Source organism: Phaethon lepturus, unplaced genomic scaffold (genome assembly GCF_000687285.1).
Source record: "Phaethon lepturus isolate BGI_N335 unplaced genomic scaffold, ASM68728v1 scaffold15434, whole genome shotgun sequence".
Lineage (NCBI taxonomy): Eukaryota > Metazoa > Chordata > Aves > Phaethontiformes > Phaethontidae > Phaethon > Phaethon lepturus.
Window position 1 is genome coordinate 8033 of NW_010535641.1, and position 22454 is coordinate 30486.

The following is a 22454-nucleotide window of genomic DNA, read 5'->3' on the forward strand; positions in this document are numbered from 1 at the left end:
TTCCCCTTGATAAAAATTTTCTATAATGGAGTTTGCTCTCTCTTCATTCCACACATTCACAGATCCTCCTATTGATCCTATGGACAATTTTAGAAATACACGTGTTGAAATGATGACTTTTAAAGGCTAGTTTTATTGTGATGAAATAAGGACATGGACAAAAGCAAAGGCATAGATTAACTAAATAGTTAACTGTAAAAGCTCATAAGGAGTTGTGATACCATGATTGGAATATCATTTAAAGATTGGGCTTTTTTTGGCACCAGGAGCTTTTGGTAAAATTTTCATGATGTTGCAATGCCAAATGATGATGACATAAATGATCTTTAACCAACAGCATAATGTACAACAAAGGTTCTGTGGAAAATATGTAAGTTAACATGTACGTTAAATGGTTTTGATTATAAAAGGGCATGTTAGAAAATACTTTCATGAAGATTATGCTTTTTTTAAAATAAAAGTTGATCACCTCATCATGCCAAGACAAAGGTATTTTGAATATGAAAGGGATTAAAAAGAAGTGCCAGTGAAGTTTCATTTGGTTGGAGTTCTTCTTTGATAATATTAGAAGCATTGTTTAGCGGGAATGGTCTTGGGATATTAGTGGAACAAGCTTTGTAGAGAAAGGCAATTTTTAAAAATCTGAATTTCAGAATTTAGATCCCTTAATTTCCTGCAGAAGTGCTGTGTACCTATAAGTTTGTCCATTTTATTAATAAAAGATACTATTTTACCTTCCAAATCTTGCCTTTTTGATTTTAACAAAAAGGAACATTAGTTCTGCCTCTTGATTTCTGCTTAACTAAGCTGGTGATTTTTAATAACTTTAGTGGGATGAGTCAGCATCAAATTGAGCAAGAATAACAAGTGTTAATTAGGCTTCATGGATGCTGACCATTGGACTGGATGTCAGGAAACACTTCCAGACACAGTTGTCTTTGTCACACAAGCAATTCCTTACTTTAAGATCTGATCATTATTGAAACAATTTCTTTAAGAATTTTCTTTCTTCTGGATTTTTTCCTAAATATCTTTAGGGAAAATATTAAAAAATGTAGATTCTTATTAGATATGGATATGAACAGTTTTTATTATTGTATTTTTCATTTTTTAAAGTAGTTTTTTAAGTTACGGGAAATAAGGTTTAAAAACATATACTTTACCAACAGAGGTCATTTAGCATTTCCTCTGATGAATTCAAAGATACTGTATGGAAATGGATGGCTTTAGCTTGAGAATCTAAATGGAAGAAGACAACGTGTGTTATGTGAATACTATATGAATGCTATCCAATCACAAAATGAAACCATCTGATGCTTAATTTGGAGAAAGCAGGAATATGATGTTAGACTGCAAGTTCGTAAGTCAGTACCTACTTGTTTCAAAAGTCCTAAGCAGACAGTGGCTTCTGTCAAGGTAATTAGGTGAAGGACCAGCCCCAGATATTGATGGAAGGGGAAATTAATTTCATAAACAAGAAGAGAGTCAATTAGACTGTTGGGGAAAATATGTCTTTGGTGTGCCATAATCTAAATCAGCTACCGAGCAGGAAGAAGGGTCTGATCTGAAAGAGTAGTTGGAGAGGAGTGAGAGGGAAGGAACAGTGGTTCTTCATTTTTCAAAGTGTCATGGAATTTATGTGGGAAATCAGGCATAGGGATGAATTACTCAAATAGAAGACGAAGACTGTAGATAAGAATCAACTGGATAGCCACCAGAAGGTGCTCCATGCACATGAATAACAATGTGATAGGACTCAAATTGGTGGCTCTGCTGCCTGGAAGAGAAATGGCCATAGCTTTTGTAATACCATGGGCTGGTAGAAGCTGGTTGCTAGATTCCAGACAAACAGTCTTTTAAATTATATAGCCTTTCTCTTTGTTTCTGCAGACACGGGAGCTCTGTCTGGTGGTGTCATAGTCTCTATCATTTTCGGTGTTCTGCTGTTTATTGGGCTGCTTCTGGGACTTCTCATCTTTCGGAGAAAGTAAGTGTTGATTTTTGGTATTGAAAAAGGTACAGATGTAGGAATAGCTGAGCTATAGGAGCTTGAGAAAAGGGAGGGAGGCCCTGATTTCTCACAGGATATTGGATAGGTAGAGGTTAATTAGAGAAGAAAGAGTATGACCACTGTGCTGCAGCAAGATGGAATGAGTCTCAGTAAGTAATTTCGATTAGCAGGGTTGGAGGAATTGATAGTCTGTAAGATTATCTGTAAGGTAATGCTCGCTGCTGAGGACAGAGGGAAATGTGGTGATTTCTCAGTTTTGTTATAATCCATCACTATCATACTGTTACAATGACAGATGAATGAAAATATTGTTATGGTACAATCATTTCTATAGCTGCTGATCAATTAGGTGGGCAATACATGTATCCAGTCATTTCAAACCGTTTTCCATATACCATTACTTTAGTGGTCCTCTCTGCAGGTACAAAATTCTGCTTCTTTTCTAAATGCCTATAAGGCTGCTATTGTTTGGTTTTAAGAAGATCAGGTATTGTACTGAAAGTGTACAGAAAACAAAACTAAATAAAAATTAATCTGTAGTTCAGCAAGCAGAAGGATGAACAAAACTACCTGCATGAAAACAAAGCTCCATTTCTAAATGTAAATGAAGCATCACATTTTCTTGCTAACTGTACACTTCCAAGTAGGTGCAGTGCCTGGTTCCTCTTTGCTGTGTGCTAGCCTGAAGTCTGTCCCTGACCAGCTAGGGAAGACACCCTGGAAATCTTGCTTTTCTCTTTGCTATGTGCTGACCGTTTTATGACTGCTTCTTGTGTTCCAGGCAGGCTCGTCGGAGGCAAGCACGGCCAGATTATCATACTTCAGGCTTTGATCGAGGTGAGCTTCAAAGGGGTAGCAGAACCAGGGAGAAGCCTGGAATGGATTGGAAGGAATGAAAAGAAACAGTAGTTTCAAACCAGACACTGGCATGGATTTTCTGATGTAATTTGCCTCTTCCCGTAACAGTTGTAGTTGTCAATGTATGTTTGGTAGATTTGTTTACTGCCATTGTCAGAATCCCATGGATTCACCTCTGCTGCTGTGGCTTTGCCCTACAAATCTTGTCCAAAGAGCTGACAAGTTAATTTGCTCTTTTGTTTCCCTTTACCATAGAGAAAGTCTGGTTGAAGCCCTATGTAGACCTGCAACCATATGATGACCCCAGCAGAGGGGTGCTGGAATTCACTAAGGAACTGGACGTGTCTTGTGTCACTATGGAAAATGTGATTGGAGAGGGTGAGTTACTTGTTGCTCTCCCCATCTTTCAGTTTCCCCACACTCTTTATTTTGCTGCCTATTCCTGAGTTCATCTGTGACCTTTTGCCTCCTGTTGTTCTCAGGGGAGTTTGGGGAGGTCTATCGTGGGTCCCTGCGGCTCCCAGGAAAAGAACGTATCGTGGTTGCCATCAAGACCCTGAAGCCAACGTACTCAGATTCACAGTGGTGGAACTTTCTGCGTGAGGCAACAATTATGGGGCAATTCAATCACCCAAACATTGTGCGTCTGGAAGGAGTTGTCACCAAAAGTAAGAGTGTGTGGGAGGGAGACTTGGAATGAGAGCAGAAACTGGCACATTTCTCAGATCTTTTTTAGAGCGGATGCTGGCAGAGAGGGTGTGCTGGGAGAAGCCAGGCATTGTCACGTTAGCCTATAGCAGAGAATGAGGAAGGGAGGAGAGGTATGGATTTCCAACAGAGTCATGAGGCAACATTAGGAGAGGTCTTCTTGGGTTGGTGAGTGGATGAGAATTTGGGATAGTGTAAGGGATGCTGTAAGGTTATATGTGTGACACAAGGAGGAATACAAAATCATTGGGGGACTTCTAAAGAGAAGGGTCAGCCAGCTATGCTACTGGAGGGGGGATGCTGGCTGGGGTTGGGTATGGTTCTCTGTGTTGAGAAATGTGGAGAGCATTGAAAGGCAAGAGTAGAATTGAAAAGTCTGACACATTCTTGTTGTCCTCAAGGGAGACCAATGATGATAATCACTGAATATATGGAGAATGGAGCACTGGATACCTTCCTCCGGGTGAGAAACTACAATCTGTAATAGGCTTGTGTAATGCTGGAACTTGCACTTGACCTGGATTTAGGAAAAGACGATTAAAAAATAAGATCCAGACATCCACTTACTTTCTGCTCACTAACATTTCCAGTCTGAGACATTGAAGCTTGATGCCATCCAGTTTGCTCAGTGTCCAGAGTGCTGTGTTTGGTAGTTGAAGTGCAGGTCCTAATGATGACTCTGGAGACCACCACCAGTCCCTTAGTGAGAACTTCTTGGGTCCTTTGGGTTGCAGCATTTCTCTTTTGCTTGTTCACCAGTTCCCACTTTTGCAAGTTGATTAGGCCAGTAACTAGAAACGAAGCAGGTTAATGTCACTTGACCAGGATGTTCTCTCACTTCTTCTTCCATGCAGGAGAATGAGGAAAAATTTAGCCCTGTGCAACTTGTGAGCATGCTGCAGGGAATAGCCTCTGGCATGACCTACCTTTCAGAACACAACTATGTGCACCGGGATCTGGCCGCTCGCAACATCCTTGTAACACGCAGTCTTCAATGCAAGGTGTCTGACTTTGGTCTCTCCCGAATATTGGAGAATGATGCAGAAGGAACCTATGAAACCAAGGTAATGCAAAAACAATCTCTCAGTCTTGTAAATGAATGGGAGTCTCAGGGGGATTGGGATTCTGCCAGATAAGAATGGAAGAATTTCTTCACAATAGGAAACACCAGGCCAGGGGAAGATTTGAATAGAAAATCTCTGAGGAAAACCCATAATAAAACTGCAGGACACCATGTGGATGATTCAGAAGTTGTCTAAAGTCCAAGTTGATTTTGTTTGCTAAGAGATTCAGAGGAATTGTGGTTTGAAATGAGAAGCAAAATAAGAGGTCTGATCTTTTGGACTCAATTAACTAAATCTAGCTTTGAAGATAGCCCTGCTGTCATCAGAGGTTTGGACTAGAGACATCAGGTCCCTTGTAATGAAAGTTCCAGCAATTCTAGTGTCTGGTGTCATTCAATGTAAAGATATGACTGCTGTCAGGCTCTTACTCCCACAGTAGTGGTTTTGTGCACCATTCAAATGAACAGAGGGCTTAAACTCATTCACTTTCCAAGAATATTTCAGTCCTTTTGAGAAGTTTCCGCAGGGAAACGTTACTTCAAGTGAAGTGGGCCCAGTCTTTGAACCATTTTGTAAGTTCCTTGCATGAAAGCACTGGAGAAATACAACTCAATGATACATGCTGGATACACTATGTCTCTGCTCTTTCACAGGGTGGTAAGATTCCCATCCGCTGGACAGCACCAGAGGCCATTGCTCATCGGATTTTCACCTCAGCCAGTGACGTCTGGAGCTTTGGAATTGTCATGTGGGAGGTGTTTTCATTTGGTGACAAGCCATATGGGGACATGACCAATCAAGAGGTAACAGACACTGAGCTCAAGTGCTGATTTAAAAAAATAAACAAGGAATGTAGGCCCAACTTTTGTAGATCTTCAGCCTGCAGTCTTGACATTCTTTTGAATGCATAACTACTATGTCTCCCTCCCTTCTAAAAATCAATGCAACCAAGTCAAGAGCAATAAGTGTTTGGGCCTCTGAACCATGTTCAGGTGTCAACAGCAATGAGCCAAATTAAAGACTGGTTAAATCAGCCATGCCCTTTGAGTCTGGAGGTGTTCTCTTGATTTCTTTCTCTCCTTCCTCTGGCTCTGGAGTATTATGTCTGGTCTCATACTTATTCGAGGTTCAGCACATCTGTGAGTTTAGCACATGCTGTTGAAATTATTCCTCAGAGTCTGGTTCCCCTTTTCTCACCAGACCTCTGCCAGGATCATTTGGTCCTCACTTCTCATGAACATGTGCCCTGAATGGCAAACGGGAGCTAGGTTAGTTAAGGATTGAAAGTACCTGCATATACCACTTCACTCTTTGACATACCTTAGGTGTCCTGATCCTTTGCTGTGCTCCCCAAACCCTGCTTTATACATATGTAACTTGCTTTAACACCTCCTTGACTGCACACTGTGCAAAATGGTGAACTGCCTGCTCCCAGCCCCACAGAGGTCTCTGGCTCCTATTTGCGACTCTCTGCTCTTGGCCAAATTTCTGTCTGTCCTCTGTGCAGGTGATGAAAAGCTTAGAGGATGGGTACTGGCTCCCCCCACCTGTGGACTGCCCATCTATCCTCTACGAGCTCATGAAGAGCTGTTGGTCACACGATCGGATGAGGAGGCCTCATTTTCAGGAAATCCGTGCACAGCTGCAACATTTCATCTCAAGTCCCCAGCTCCTCCGGCCTGTTGCAGACTTTGATCCCAGGTAAGCAGGCCATCATTGGAGGAGGAGAGGTTATCTGGAAGATTTTTGCCTCTCTGTCTCCAGCAGGAGCAGAGATAGTGCTAGCAATACCAGCTGGCAAGAAGCACCTTGAATGCTCTGTGTGCAGAGAATAGCAGTCATCTTTCATGGTGTCAGAGGGCATAGCCATTGGCCTGGGCAGTCTGACCTCACTGTGCAGAGAGCAGATAAGTTGGCCTGGCTCTGGCAGAGGCTGTTTGCCCTTTAACTACTTTCTCATAGTACTGGCCATTTAAAGTGGTTGCCTGGCTAATGAGGGTTTTATCTGTCTTTAGGGTAACACTCCGGCTCCCCAGCTGCAGTGGATCTGATGGGATCCCCTATCGATCCATCCCTGAGTGGCTGGAATCCATTCGCATGAAGCGCTACATCTCCAACTTTCGCACTGCTGGCCTGGACACCATGGAGTCCATTCTGGAGCTCACTGCTGAGTAAGGGCAGGCTAAGCTCCCACAAGGCACCCCAGTCTATACTACAAATAGCTGTGTCTGTCCTTGTGATATCTGAACAGGCACTCATTTTTACTTGGAAGGCTTCTCTCCATCCTTCTCTATATAGTTAAATGGAAGTGGACTGACTTCTTGCCCTGAAAGGGAAGAATCAGCTGAGAAGAATTGGGATCAGCCCAAACTGTGAGACTAATACCCTCATTGTCCATGCTTGAGGCCCTTCAGGGGCCTGAGCTGCTCTGAACTCACATCAGACACAAACAGCAAGGGGAAACAATAGATGGCAGACAGTTCTCTAACCTGCCTATCTCCCCACCCTTGTAGGACTTTATAAGAGAATTTTCTTGCCTTGAATTACAGATCAGCTAGTGATATCCACCCCCCACCCCCCATCAGCCAGGCACTGTTCTATCATAGAGCAAAGGCCTTCTGGGCTCCTTAGAAGGTCTTGGGTCAGATGCTTTACCAGCACAGGCATGTTCTGTTGTAGGGTATAGCCAGCTCCAACCAGGGCACTTATATATAAAACAAATGAACAGGCACAGTGCAGGGGCAGACCTGCTAAAGGATTGAGACATAGCTCATATCACAAGCTGACATGAACACAGCTTAATTTGATTTAATGGGAGCGCAGGCCTAGTCATGGGGTGGGAGAAGTCAGTTGACTGGGTGGGCAGAGGTAGCCAGGAAAGGGCAGGAATATCTAGAAGTTTCTCCCCTCTAGAGAAAAGGTAAACATAGTGGGAGGCACTGAGGGAAAAGAAGCTTTCTGAACTAATGCTTGGTAACTGTTTCTGCCCTTACCCTCATCCCAGTCCCCAGGGAACAAGAACAGCAATTAATTTTTTCTTTTCTTTTCCCATTTCCTTCAGGGACTTGAAACAGATGGGAGTGTCACTTCCAGGCCATCAGAAGAGGATCCTGTGTAGCATCCAAGGCTTTAAGGAGTGATCAGTCATTGCTCTCAAGCTTGCTAAATGCCCATTCTTACCAGATATCACTTGGAATCATTCCTATGGTAATTGCTTCCAAATAAGTGACTGGGACAAGCAAAGCAAAACAACCAGAACTGGAAAGGCTCATGAGGCAATACCACCTGCACTCATTTCTGTTCCCCCTTGCTTTAGCTCTACAGCAGCCATCAATACATTTTAGAGCACTGGTCTCAGAAACTGTTCTCAGCCCTGCCTTTTGTAGTCAGTTCTGTGCAACACTAAGTAATCCCTGTAGTCCACATACTGGAGTTTCAGAACATCAGTGGACACATAAGGATACATACAAAATGGGTTGGGGGTGGTGGATAATGTTAAGATTGGAGATGAGAGTTCAGATAAGACCGGGACACTCAGGGAACAAGCACAAGGACACAGACATGTAGAGATTGAGCCCATTCACTCCCTGGCCTACATCCCTTCTCAATTCAGCAGCTTTCTGTCTTCTTTATTTTACAACAGGAACAAACTATTCACTCTTTCACAAGGCTGCTGGTGAGTGATGTATTTTTTAATTCAGCTACTCTTGCCTTAAGCACCAATTACGGTGTACTTCTTTCTTTGGATGAGAAGTTGGGAGTAGCAGCACACCCTGTTGTAACTCGTGTGATCACGTAACCTCAACATATTGCTCTTTTGCACATGCACACTTCAGCAGGGATATTTAGATCTCTTCCAACCTGCTTAATACCTTTACTTGTGCCATGGACAGAAAATGTTTTAGGTACCCATTTTTCTCTGCCCCTTTTTAAAAGAATAGTCTTGCTTGTCTGGATAGGGTATTTGTAACAGAAAAATGTGTAGATGGTCTGTCTTATTCCTTCTCTGTGGAGGAAATGTTATTATTTATCAGAGCTCAAGACAATTAACAGACTGTAAATAATGTTTTGTAAATAAACCTGTGGCTTAGCAGGCTGTGTTGGAGTTCTTTGCCTTATTTCAAATATGATTGGGATCTTTACTTTAGCATATATAAGTTCCAGCAGGGTCTTTACATCCATGTTTAGTTGTTTCAGCCAATGGTCTTTGTGCATTTAACTGTAGATTTAATGTGGAAACGCAGTTGCATTAGGATTAAAGGTTACATATGCAGATGGACACTTCCGATTTTTTTCTTTAAACCCAGTTATGGCAGTATCCATCCATTAGCCAAGTCTATCTTTCTGCAGCTCCTGTGTTTACCCCTAAAACATGAGAAGTATTAGAAGCTACTGCTGTAGTTTGATGAAATACATGTGAATAGTACTTCCTTATCCTGCAAAATAAACTGTCCTGGGGGAAATAAAAAAATCACTCTGATGTTCCTAAGATCTTTTCCTACCTGGGAAGAGTAATCACCTCAAGATTTATTTTTCAGTTCTTGAGCTAAGTCTAGGTTAGTGAAGAAGGTGAGTGCTAGCCATTCAGCAGTTACTTGCTGTAGATGGCTATCAGTGTTTCCATAATCGTATAATGCTACAAATTCTTAAGGCTATAAATTAACACTCGTGCTCCTGGGAAGGTCTTGCTTAACCGTAAATAACAGAAGGGTTAAGAAGCAGAGATCTAAAGAACTGCAACTTAAAGCAAGAAGGCTGGTTTCTATTCAACATGAGAAGCAGCAGAGTATACACAAGGAACCATGGTATACACATACTTCAGCTACTCAAGTCATTGCAACTATAGTAAGAGAAACAGCTGACAAGATACTCTTACTGTGAGTCTTTTTAGTACATCAGTAAGTTCAATCGTAGTAATAGGTGTCTAACATGAAGTATAGATAATAAATGAAGTTGCTACATGACATATATCTAGAAAATAAGCCCTGATGAGGCTGACATAAGATTATGAGCTTGTGTCATGCATGTATAAACCTTAGCCTATCCTTGCAGATGATAGAAAACTGGGAGTGGTTGATACATCAATTAGTTGTGCTTCCATTCAGAGGGGCCTTAATAGACAGAAGAAACAGGAAGAGAGGAGGCTCATAAAGTTGAACTCAGGGAAATGCAGAGCCCTGCAACTGTGGGGGAATAGTCCTATGTACCAGTAGATGCTGGGCGCTGACTGGCTGGAAAGCAGCTTTGCAGGAAAGGACGTGTGGGTCATAGTGAACAGCAAGTTGCGCTTGAGCCACTAATGTGCCCTTGTAGAAAAAGCAGCCAACAGCATCTGGGCTGTATTAGCAAATGTATCACCAGTAGCTGGAGGGAGGTGATTCTTCCCCTCTATTCAGCACTGGTCAGACATCTGGAGTGTTGTGTACAATTTTGGGCCCCCCAGTACAAAGAAGGACATGGACTTTCTTGAGTGAATTCAGTGAAAGGCCACTATGATTTTGAAGGGGTTAGAACATTTGACCTGTGAGGAGAGGCTGAGAGCACTGGGACTGCTCAGCCTTGAAATTAGAAGGTTTGGGTAGCTCTTATCATTGTGTATAAATACTTGATGGGAGGGAGTGAAGAGGGAGCCAGGCTCCCCTCGGTAGTATCCAGTGAAAGAAGCAGCAGTGGGAATGCATCAAAACACAATAAATTCCATTTGAGGGTAAGAAAAAACTTCCTGTGACTTACTGTTAGACACTGGAACAGGTTACCCAGGGAGGTTGTGGAGTTCTCATCCTTGGAGGTATTAAAGAACTGATGGGGTACATTCCTGAGCGATCTGCTCTGGTTGATCCTGCTCTGAGAAGGGAAGTCCTTTCTAAGTTCAACTGTGAGGAGCTGCTGAATCAGCTGGCCTGATAAAAAGGCTGCTCAGTTCCATGTCCTCAGGTATAGCCAGTAGCAAGCCCTAGCATTTCCCAGTAGGCACTCATGCTCACAAAATATACATGTATATAATATGTGCATGTATATATATGCATATACACTGTATATGCATATTCTACCTAAGGCAGAAAACATAGCAGTCATGCAAGCACAGCACAAACAGGCTGATCCTATTCCCTTCTCTGGCTGGTCAGGATCAACCTGTTAGCAGGAAATATATACATATATACTATGTATCTCTCTTGTGTCTAAGACCAGCTATCTAGCAGCTGGCTCCAGGATCTGGACCCTGAGTTGATCTCCTCAGCTGCTGGCACCAGGACACATGAGTCCTCGAGGCCTGCAGCCCCTCTCCAGCAGTGGGTACTGAGACACCTCGTGTGTGTGTGTGGCCCACCCCCCCCAAGCCCTCCAGTAATTAGAGGGCTCCCTCCTCCTTAGACATTGGCTCTACCCAGCAGCTAGTCGCAGGCTTCCCTGGTCTCCCAATCACCTCACACACAGATGCAAGTTGTTCTCTGGTAGCTGGTCCAGGCTTACCAACAGCCGACTTAACAGACTTGAGAATGGCTGGCATAGACCACCTGGGGGCTCTAGCAGCTGACTTAGACTAGTCTTTCCAGCATCTGGAAAGTTGCCATGCCAACTCACAGCTCACTCACCAGCTACTCTGACTTTTTTGCTGCACACGCACACATGCACTCAGGTTTCCAGTTGTGGGCACCTTAGACAGACATCCACATGCATTGAACAGAGTCCCTTCACACAAGAAAAAAGAAAAAGGAGGAAAAAAAAAGGAAGTGTTTAGTAAGACAAGAGACTGCGCCGATGATATACATGGCACAGCCAGACAAGTGCACTGTGTACGTGCAGCCATCCCCTTCTGTGCCCCTTTTTCCCTGTTTTGCCATGCTGCTTCCTCTCCTTGATCACTCCCTTTTCCTGTCTTTGATCCTGCCCCTACACATCCCATAGCAGGAGTTGTGTGGCATAACAGGGCACAGACTCTGGCGGGGATTCAGGCCAAAGACCTTTATTGCTACAATTGTCTGCTTTTTATGCAGTTACAGCTCTTTCACGTGCCACAAAATACGTCCTGGTTGGTTACCACACACAGTCCACGCACTCCTCCACAGTCAGGATTCGCTGCCTGCAGGTGTCCACGCGCTCCTTTACTTCCTCTTAGTTGTTTACCACAGCTCCTTCTCCTCAAGGCTGAGCCCTGCAGGTGTCCAGCTGTTTACCAGCTTCTCAATGCCACAGCTCCTTCTCCTTAAGGTCGAGCCCTTGCAGGGCGATCCCAACAGAGTTGTACAGTCCTCAAATGCTCTTCCCCTGCACCCCATGTCCCTCAGAAGGACTAACCTCCCCTTAATCAGCAAGGTGATCCAGACAGCCCTTCCCATTGACTCTGTTGGACAGGTTTCATACCCAGACACCAGGGCTATAGTCCTCTGATAGCTCTGGGAGGAGCTAGGTTAAAGTGCTTCTCCCCTCCATTATTATTTCTGTCCTCTGTGCTCCTTGGCATTTGTGGGCATAAGCTTTTAATCACTTAATCATAATCTAGAAACAATCACTCAAAACGATGCCTACAAACCAGCAAGAACTCGGGTAAGAAAAGAAAAAGAAAGCAAATGTACAATCTGTTTCTTCTTTGCTCATCCTGTAGGAAACCTCAAAGCATTTACAGGATCTATTTGAAAGGAGTCATTAAAGATTTCCTCAAAACTGGCAAGGGAGCAAGAGTAGGTTTCATGTCTTTGAAGAGTAGAAGCATTGATGCTTACCACAAAGGAATTTTACCTTCTGTGACCAAGACAGTACCATGCTTAAAGCCATAAACATCAAGCACAAACACTTTCTGAGTAGCAATAGTTAAGACAATGCAAGCAAATTGACCACTTTATTCCAGGCCAATGCAAGTGGATTGGAGTAACTTGCCTCCCAGTGACACCATCAAGCAGACTACAGTCTTGCTGTACTGAAACGCAGTCTGCTACTGCTTTAAATAAGAGCTACTCTTCAAGCACAGAAAAGTAGGAAACTAAACAGTTTGAAAAGGAGACCAAGAGGTGGAGAGAGAAAGGCCCTTTTCAGACTCATCATCTCTGAAGGCTAGGTGGAATAGCAACTACACATTCTCTACTGCTTAAGACAGGAATTCTCATCGGTGGTTGAACAAAGACAGTAGACACATGTTAACAGAAAAAACTGCCACATTTTATTGAATGCAAACAGTGGTTGGACAGTGTACTTACTCAAAAGATTTGTTCAGTTTGAGAGTTTCTAGTCCAGGAAATGGGGCTCAGTAGAGTAACACTTAGAGCCAGACAGTATGTCGCAATTACACTGCGGCTTTCACCGACAGCAGTGAAAGAATCCCTACCAGAACAAGGAGACATTCCTCAGTCTGCTGAATCCTCATCCACACATTGAGATGCCTCCTCACCATGTGCTGCCCATCCTTATGATGGTCTTTATTTGTAAACATGCATTCTTTGGACTACTTTGCTATTCTGGTGTCCAGCCTGGCTGTCCAGAAACCACACTGGGAAACAATTCATTTTGGGGAGGGGAAAAAAGCTTTAAAAAAAAAAGTTTCCAAACTCAGAATAGAGTAGGACTCCAAACATTGCCAGTTTAATCTGGCTAAGAAAAAAAAAGTGACAAGATAGTTAGCCAGTAAAATTCATTAGAGACAGAAACACTATAGTAGGTTAGCTTTTTCCAGCAACAATAACACAGATTCCAAATATGTTCTGTCTCCACACTCTAACCCAGGAGTGAAGGAGGGAGCAGGGGAGGACATCCTGATAATGAGGTGACACAAGAAAAAAAACAACAACAAACTCAAAGACAGAAGTGGTGCCGAATTGGAGTCTTCCACCTTTTAAGGTCAAATCATAGTTCTTGGCTCCATGGAACAGAAAAATGCTCAGCCCTCCCCAGCACCTGCCACCAGGTCATTCTTGCTACTTCCACCAGGCGGTGGTGGAGGTCTGGTCTTTCTCCTTCAGAGTCTTAAGGGAAGAGAGATTTTGCAAGAGACCTTGATAATAGCCCCCAGTCTGGAATACACTGTAGCCAGGAAGTGGTGACAGAAGAAAGGATCCTTTCTTGGTGGGTGTGCAGAGTGACGTCTAGGAGCAGTGAATCCTACATGAGTAAAGAACTGTGCTGGCATAGTCTCCATTGGTAGCAGTCAGCCTTGTCAGGCAGAGGGACAGGAAAATGGCAGGGAGGGGAAGAGTATTGAGTGCAGGGGCCTCAAGGGTATGCCCACTCTAAGCTCCTCAGCATGCTGTTTTGGCACGAACAGTGTGACACTTCATACACAGCACATGCCCATCCAGTGGAAAGCACCCATTCTCATCTGCTTCAATGGACAAGGGCTTCCCACAGTCCTAAACAGGAAAAGAAAAGAGGGTCAGAGCTCAATGACAGCCAACAGCAATGTAAACGCATTCAAGGATGTAAGAAATGCCCCACTGGATCACGATAATGGCTCACAGCCCACTGCTCCGTCTCTGACAGAGCTAATGGGAGATGCTCTTCCCTCAAAATAGTAAGCCCGTTCTGTGATTCCAGCATGTTCTTCTGGTATACACAGCTGCTGTATTAGGGATGTTAAGAGACTACAGCCTTGCATAGTCCTTGTTCATGGACCTGTGAATGCCTAATCTTCTGAACCTACTTCAAAATGCTCCAGATTAATTCAAAACAATCAGTGTTTGGTCAGGATAGACAACAAAGGTTGTTGGTGATGGGAAAGATGGGTGGAGGGGGGCCGCCAGGGTTACCTCACACTTGTAACATTTCATGTGGAAATTCTTCTCCAATGCCACCACACGCACTGTCTCATCCTTTCCAGGCTCTGGCATGATAGGCTCACTACAGACTGAGCAGCGTGGAGCATACTTCCTACAACCCACAAACACATGAAGACGACAGTGACCACCATAGCAGCATTCAATGCAGGTTTCTCACCTGCATTAGCAGTATTAGCAGCAGAGGAATAATAAATCACAAAGAAGTTTAGGTGGGAAAAGACCTTAATTGCTACAAGATACACTGCTGTCTCATCTTTAACTGCACATCCACAGATCACATGGGCAGCCCAACTGTTACTGCAGCAAAATTAACAGGTGTGATGGAATCTGCCTTCTTTCAGATACCACATGCACATGCTCTCCCCATACCTGTGGTAGTCATCCACACAGTGAGGCTGGTTGGCCTGGTCCACAATAAAAGAAGCCCCCTCAAGAGGGGTATGGCACATCACGCAGGTGAAGCACTGGGGATGGTATGAGTTACCAGTGGCCTTCAGCATCCGGTCTGTGATGGTCTGTTTGCAGACACTACACTTTTCCAAGGTCCCCTGAGCCCAAAGGAAACAAGTAAGACACATTAATCCAATCCCCCACCCCTAGGAGGCTACACCACAGACAGGCGAGTTGGAAGGAGGAAGGGATAACAAGAGAGAGCAACCACAGCAAGCTCAGCTCTCTCCAGCAGCTTTCATCCCAGTGACTTACAGCATAGCAGTCCTCACAGAAGGGCTTCTCATCCACGTTGTAGAACTGCTGCCCCTGCAGCTGCTTCTCACATTTGAAGCAGGTGAAGCATTCCACGTGGAAAAGGCAGTCCAGGGCTCTCACAGCTGGCTGGGTTCGTGATAGGGGCTTCCGGCAGAAGCCACAGAGCTCTGTCAATGGAAGAATAAAGGGATTAGGAGAGAGGAAAACACACCAGTCTTAGTCCAACTGCTGTCCACTGAGGGAACACACCAGAAGTAGCAGCTTCTGCTGCCGGCGGATGCTCCATATCCTTCATTAATTTCTGGGTCAACATCTCCAGCTCTTCTACCTCCTTCATGGTCAGACAGGAATTTCCCCTAGGTGGATCTGCACTGGAGCCTGTGGTTCTATGCTGCAGAAAGAGGAAACATTCAATCCCAAAGGACACATATTGACAGACTCCCTCCCACTCTGTCCCTAATAAACCTACTTCTCTCACCTTAACTTCTCCTCTCTGTCTCCCTCTAGGGAACAATCTGCTATCCACTGTGCTTGCTTCTTTCCACCTTTACATGAAGTCTGTCCCTCTCCAACACTGTCTCTAGTTACACCTCTCTCTCAGAGGGGTAACAGTTTCCCCTAGCCTGGGACAGACCCTCCCTCCTCATCCTCCGACTACACTCCCAGTGATGCTGTGCTTGTCCAAAGACACTGGTCCTATGGCTCTATCCCTTACCGTGTCTTCTGCAGCAGCAGGCTGTTCTGCGGGACGTGGCTTCTCCTGCACTTGGGGTCTTTCCCTCTGCTGTGCATAGGTGAAATTGGGAGGCTGTGGCCGAGAGGAGGGACCTGAAGGTGAAGGGGCTGTGAACTGAGTCTGAAGGGAAGTAGGATATCTTGTAGAGTTTGAGGGAGCCATGGGAACATTGGCACCTGATTTGGACCCAGATTTAGGAGAGCCAGCAACAGCGGGTGGGGTGAATTTAAGGGTAGTCTGAGCAGGAGGGAGAAAGGGGGGTGGAGGGACTGGTGCTAGGGGCTCCTTGCATTGCTGTGGGGCTGCCCATGGAGTTGGGGCAGGGGTCAAATCCACTCCAGGGGTCTTGAAAGATAAGCTTCCACTTGGCTTTGGAGTGAACTTGGAAGGGAAGGAATGAGGAGTATCTCTGGGTGCAGGTGGTATTTCCACATGGGCTTTTGGGGCCAATGACTTCTCGAGAGAACCTGTGGATCCTGGAGATATCTGTAAAGGGAAGCAATAGAGAGAAACAGGCAGTTATCAGCAAGGTGGAAGAGAAAATATAAGTCAGCAGTAAGTCAGCAGCCATCCCAGACCCACAATGCTAAGATTCCCACACTGTTACACATTTAGCAGTCCTGACCACTCACAAGATCTTTCTGGTCCTTCATGTACACTTTCTTGCTATGTTTTATCCAGACATTTTAATCTTCAGTAGCACCCTTCTCACTACCTCCATTCAGCAAACTAGTCATCTCTCCTTCCACCTGCAACATTTTGGAGAGCTCACCCAGGATTTGAAGGGGTCATTCTTCTCCATGTCATCCAACATTACGGACAGTGAGTCAATCTCAAGATCAATGCTGCTCATCTTGCCACGTACCTATACCACCATCCATGAGGAAAGAGGGAGCAGAGCATGTTACGGGAACAGCCAGAGAACCGGGTGTATCCCCTTACAATAGCAGATTTTGACACTTTGGACTGTGGTACAGATCTGCTCCTTGTTTTGAGTGGATACCAAGTTGGTGAGGATGAACAGGGAACAGTCTCCAAAGTCTACAAACAGTGGGAAAATGCACAGCTCAAAGAAACTCAGACAGATTTAGGTGTGAAAAGACATCTGGAGGTCTCTGTCTCTAGTCCAACACGCTGCCCACAGCAGGGCTAAATCCCAAGCTAGATCAGGTTGCTCAGGGCCTTGTCCAGGTGATTTCTGAACATGCCCAAGGACACAGATATCCCAGCATCTCTAGGCACCTGTGCAGTGTTGAGCCACCCTTGGAGGGGAACTGGATTTTCTTCTGTCCAATGGGAATTTCCCTTGCTGAAACTTGTGTCCATTGTCTCTCGTTCTCTTGTTGTGCCCCAGGAAGAAGAATCTGTCTTCTCTCCAGCCCTCCTTTAGGTATTGCAGACTGCAGTTATATCCCTAACTGGGCAGCCTCCTCTTCTGCAGGCTGAACAAACCCAGCTCTCTCATCATGTGCTCCAACCCCCAACGATCACTATGACCCTTTGCCGGACTGCACCTAGTTCAGTATCCCTCTTGGGTTACTATACTGGGAAGCCCAACTGGAAACAGTCCTCCAAGACGCAACCTCACTAGCACCAAAGACAGACGAATAATCACTGTCCTTATCCTGCTGACTACACTCTCACAAATGCAGCATGTGGTTGGCCTTTATTGCCACAAGGGTGCATTGCTGGCTCATGTTCAACTCACTGTCCACCAGGAACCCCAGGTCCTTCATCTGCAGAGCTGTAGCCCAGCCAGTTGACCCGATGGGGTGGTAGAATTTTCTGCTTTCCCAGATCTCAGGGCTTCTGCTGATGAGTTCTGAGAGTAGTCAGAAGCTGTCTCCACTCACAGAACATTACAAGAAACTATTACTTCCCCTGATGTCACTCACCTGTGGAGCAGGTACCTTGCTCACAGGCCCTTCATCAAACATCGGTGGAGGAGGAGGAGAAGGAAAAACTTCTTCTGGGGCTGGTGGAAAAGGCTCTTCAAAGGGTGGTGGCGGAGGGGGGAAAGCACAGTTTGAGGAGAAACTTGCCTCCTCTCCAGGTGGGGGAGGAGGTGGCAGCGGCAGCTCTATGGGGAAGAATGAGAATAAAAGCAAGTTTGGATCATTTCTTACTCTTAGACAGTACACATCCCAGGAGGGGTCTTGAATGTATTACAGCAAGCAGTTCTACAGTACCCAGGGGACCCCAGCACCCATCAAGGACAACTGAACTCCACAGGCTGGCTTTCACTTGTGCAAAGCTATTTGCCATCATGTAAACTTTCCTCAGTAGCCTCTGCAATTAGTCACTGGGATGGTTATTGTATAATTGGGAAACATGTCTTACTATGCCCTTCCCTCCTCCTCCTCTCATTCTCTGGTCCCTGGCATGTCTGTCTCTCACCAGTAACTGGCTCAGATTGCAGAATACAGAGCATTAGAAGGAATGACAGCAGACAACCCAGAACCTGGAAGAGCCTGCATTATTACAGGAAAACAAGCTGGCACCTCGCAGCTGGCTAGTAAGCACTACAAGAAACAAGTCGGGGGAAAAAAGCAAGTTAAATGAACTACGCCTTACACATATGAATCATAGAATCACAGAATGGTTTGGGTTGGAAAGGACCTTAAAGATCATCTAGTTCCAACCCCCCTGCCATGGGCAGGGACACCTTCCACTAGACAAGGTTGCTCAAAGCCCCATCTAGCCTGGCCTTGACCACTTCCACAACTTCTCTGGGCAACCTGTTACACTATCTCACCACCCTCATAGTGAAGAATTTCCTTCGTATAGCTAATCTAAATTTACCCTCTTTCAGTTTAAACCCCTTGTCCTACCACTACATGCCCTTGTAAAAAGTCCCCCTCCAGCTTTCTTGTAGGTTCTCTTCAGGTACTGGAAGGCTGGTATAAGGCAGAAGCTACCCTAACATGAAAATTCACCTCTGAGTTTGTCTGAGCTCCCCAGTGGTTTCCATGTGTCTCCCAAGGAGCTCCCACACAGTGTCCCAGACCAGGAGAAGATGACGATTGGTGCCCTCTCTGCGATCACAACCCCCTGTGCCTCTCAGCCAGCAGGTCCAGCTCAGTCCCACTTCATCCAGGTTTTATATTTTTTTTAATGGGGAATCTTTCAAACTGCTTTATTTTTCTGGGAGATGAAAACAGCTTTCCTTTTGGAGGCTAAAATGTCCCCATACCCGATACAGATTAGGACATGAGAAATTTTCCAGAACCCTTTTAAGCAGGCTGAAAAGCATCAGAGTGCCTCAGTCTCCTAGAAGATTGCTTCCACCTATTCATATTTGCCAAAGATGTGGAACAGGCAAAAAGAGATTTTCTACTACAATGCAGTCAAATAAATGTGAACTCTTTTCCCTTCACCTTGTATGGGAGAAGTTGTCCTCTTATCATCCAAACAGCAAAGGACACTGAAGACAAGGAGGCATAACTTCCACATCCCTTCTTCTGGACACCCACCTCTCTTCCTAGCTAGCCCCAATCAGCAGTAGGGTGGAAGACCACGTTTTTCTCTCCTGCTACTCCATGTGCAGGCGAGAAAAATGGCAGTAATTCAATTGTCTCATCTTTATATCCAGATGTTGCCAACAGACTTTGTAAGGACTTCTCATCTGTAACCTAAAGGAGATGATACCGCCCTTTCAGAAAATGAAAGCAAAAATCTTATTAGCCAGTGGAATGCATAAACTGCACTGGTATGCAGCACCTCTTTCAAGCCTTCTTGTGCCAGAGAAATTCTGCTTGGGCGGGGGGAAAGTAATACTAAGCTGGTATTTTTGCTTTGAAACTACAGTTTGGGACCAAGTTTGTATGTGCTTGCCTTTTGATTTATTGCAACGATAAAGAACATTGCAGAAACAAAGTTGTAATCTGCTGTCACATTGTTTCAAATACACTAAAAGCCTGTTATGTGAATTATTCACATAAACAAAAAAGTTCCCCACAAAGTTACTGTACCAGGTTTATAGATCAATACTAAATATAACATTCATACAGCAGTACTTAGTCATCTTGTCATTTAAGACAGAGACCAATTGCTATGGCTTTATGTTATACTACTATTTGTTTGTGGAGTACATAGGAAAGGGAGAGAAGGATTGAAGAGATGCATCAGAGAAGGATCAAATCAGATGCATTTCTCTCATGACTGAGTTTTGGTGGTTCATCTGTACTTCAGATGTCTTCCTGGCAGCCCTCACCAGATGGTGACACAGCAGCTTAAGCTGAATGGTTCTTTTGCTAATCTTTCTGTCAAGTTAGTTCCTCCATAATAAGTTTTATAAGGAAGAGAGAAGTGCAGCAAACAAACAGCACCCAATCCTCCACTCGCACTATATACTGAAAAATAATTTTTAACATCCATCTGTCTACTTTTGTACTTCAGGTCATGTCTTTCTGTCAGCTTGAGGCCTTCCAACAGACACATCCCTAATCCACACAACTACAGCAGAAAATCATAAAGCCTAAGATGGGACCTTGGATTACAGACACAAGATTCCAGTCAACAACATGTGAGAAAGGTAACCAGAGTTAGCCAATCCCAGGAGACAGAAGCATAAACCTGCTGAGGGCCTTGTGACTCAAGAAATGGAAAAAATGGCTTATTAATTTGTCTCCTCTGAGCACAGGACCAGCCTTCCTACCACCAGGTCAGCTGCCCACTAACTTAGCATACTAACCTAGAAAACATCAGTGTTGCACAGTCTATGCTAGACAGTGAAAGGAAATAAATTTAAAACAGTAGTTAGCATTATCTGAACACGAGTGTCCTGACTGAGGTGCACCCTGATAGAGTCTTGGGTTAATACGCAGCATCATTAGTGCTAGGGAAATTATGAGTGGCCCCATGGTGATCAATTCCAACTAGGGAGCCACACAACCGGGAACTTTCTGCTTCTCAGAGGACATAAAAACAACCAATGAACAAAAAACAAAACAAAAACAGCCCACCACCACAGGAAATAAACAAAAACAAAAAAAGAAAGAAGATCACATTAAAGCAAGAAGTCAGTCTACACAGGAAAACACACCCAACTCAAACCCCTTGAAAAAAAGTATAAAACTCTACAAGCCATACAAACTCTAAGTTTCAGTTTCTGTTTATGATAGCTTCCACCATTATTTCATGCAACTCTTTCTTCCTCCCCATCTCCAGCAGGAAAGATGGCAATTGCAGAGTCCACGAGAAGGATCTCAACAGTTAGAGGCAACCAACTTGAACTGAGATGAATCAACAAGGAGGAGAATAGCATGATGCATCACCATCAGGGTCAACTTCCCTCCAACGTATTTGCTCTCAGACATGCTGGCCAGAAACTGACTGCAGTTACACAGTTATGCGCTCAGGGAATACTATGAAAAATCCATTGCATTCCTCCAGCATCAGTGCAATGTGGGATTACCTTCCTGGCTCCTTTCCTAACGGAGATACTACAAATTCTGAGATCCCTTTACAATTGTTTTATTTCATTTTGGAACCTGCTAGCCTCTACAGCAAAAGTATTCTTCACTTATAGCAGTTATGGTCCTGTTTTCATGTTAACAGTTACAAAACTCACACCCTGGGAATTCAGAAATGCCATGACAGCCTTCACGTACCTTCTGCCAGCAGGGACATGGATGCTGATGGAATCTCCCCCACCTTCCCTATCTGAGCACGCTGGGTGCCAGCTCCAGGAGGTGGGGGCAGCGACGACTCTGATGCACCCCCAGCCTTGAAGGGGTTCACCTTGGGTTTAGGGGCAACCACAGGTGCAAACTTCTTCTGTGGGTTGTAGAAGGAAGGGGTAGAAATGTTGATACTGACTGTGGACGTCATGCGGGTCCCTGGGGCACCTGGGGAGGCCATCTTCTCAGCACCTGGCAGGAGAGCAGAAGGAAGAAACCTATATGAAGTCAGCCTTGAGCCTGAGAGGAGTAACAGAGAGGAAGATGTGTAACTGAGGGCTACAGGAGTTTAAGTCCAGCCAGAGGCTGAGGTGCCTAAGCAGCGCACAGAGCATTTCCAGGATTAGCACAGAAAAACGGAGGAACAGAAACTGCAGAGAGCTCGAATGAGCCAGCACACTTCACCATCTCAACCCAGTATGGCATTAGCCGCAAAGGGGTTCTTATCACCGAGAAAAACAAGCTCTTTGCTCTTTCCTGCACACACGCCTGCTGGAGAGGACAGCAGTAGGGCAACAAAATGAGGGTTATCCACTGAGCACACCAAGCCCCACGCATTCTAAGGCAGGTGGCCCCATACATGCTCTCCCCGAGCTAGAATTAGCATTTCCTCTCCCCGACTTACTCGATAACGCCTGCCAGTTCCTCGGCCTTGGCCTGTGTCAGCCCCAATAATGTCTCCCTTCACCCCTCCAACCCTGGCACACCCCCTGCATCTTCCATCCTTTACCTCCAGACCCCTGCATGCTGGAAGAGCGCAGGCAGCTGCGGCAAAGACAGAACAGGGCGGGTGAGGAGTTCCCTGGTGTCACATCCCCGGGCTGAGCCCCCTGCCCTCCGGATGTCGCCTCCGCTTTCTCTCCTTCCTGCCCCCGGCGAGGGTGACAGCGGCTGCCGCCTCCCCTCACGGGCTGCGCCGGCGCC

The 22454-nt window shown here is 45.0% G+C and overlaps 2 protein-coding genes across 3 annotated transcripts in view; one reads left to right on the forward strand and one right to left on the reverse strand.

Annotated features, from left to right (window-relative positions):
* The window catches only part of EPHA1 (EPH receptor A1), a 13363-nt gene extending 4630 nt beyond the window's left edge, over window positions 1–8733 (forward strand). The window contains exons 6-15 of the mRNA XM_010285917.1: window positions 1891–1987; window positions 2793–2848; window positions 3125–3247; window positions 3352–3537; window positions 3979–4040; window positions 4432–4641; window positions 5295–5444; window positions 6149–6342; window positions 6657–6812; window positions 7703–8733. Coding sequence (XP_010284219.1) covers window positions 1891–1987; window positions 2793–2848; window positions 3125–3247; window positions 3352–3537; window positions 3979–4040; window positions 4432–4641; window positions 5295–5444; window positions 6149–6342; window positions 6657–6812; window positions 7703–7781 — 1313 coding nt within the window. The 3' untranslated portion in view covers window positions 7782–8733. The remainder of the gene's footprint in view (window positions 1–1890; window positions 1988–2792; window positions 2849–3124; window positions 3248–3351; window positions 3538–3978; window positions 4041–4431; window positions 4642–5294; window positions 5445–6148; window positions 6343–6656; window positions 6813–7702) is intronic.
* A 5112-nt stretch (window positions 8734–13845) lies between these two features.
* Window positions 13846–22284, reverse strand: ZYX (zyxin). 2 transcript variants are annotated; one of them, XM_010285916.1, is made up of 9 exons: window positions 22261–22284; window positions 21462–21722; window positions 17745–17929; window positions 15829–16335; window positions 15363–15504; window positions 15111–15280; window positions 14775–14953; window positions 14376–14496; window positions 13846–13979 (listed from the first exon to the last, which is right to left on the reverse strand). In XM_010285916.1, exons 1-9 carry the CDS (start codon window positions 22274–22276, stop codon window positions 13869–13871), a joined length of 1692 nt encoding a protein of 563 aa, XP_010284218.1. In that variant the 5' UTR covers window positions 22277–22284; the 3' UTR covers window positions 13846–13868. The 2 variants fall into 2 exon arrangements, with proteins under 2 accessions (XP_010284218.1, XP_010284217.1); XM_010285915.1 differs by lacking the exon at window positions 22261–22284 and adding an exon at window positions 16622–16714 and having other exon boundaries at window positions 21462–21711.
* Between the last annotated feature and the right edge of the window lie 170 nt (window positions 22285–22454).

Excerpts from the sequence above, each read along its gene's own strand:
- ZYX (XM_010285915.1), bottom strand. The coding sequence starts at position 21,711 with ATGGCCTCCCCAGGTGCCCCAGGGACCCGCATGACGTCCACAGTCAGT. Across the intron at positions 15,505-15,828 it reads CTGCTGCTGCAGAAGACACG|CATAGAACCACAGGCTCCAG; the intron begins GTAAGGGATAGA and ends CTCTTTCTGCAG. Across the intron at positions 14,497-14,774 it reads TGTGTGGATGACTACCACAG|GAAGTATGCTCCACGCTGCT; the intron begins GTATGGGGAGAG and ends TGTGGGTTGTAG.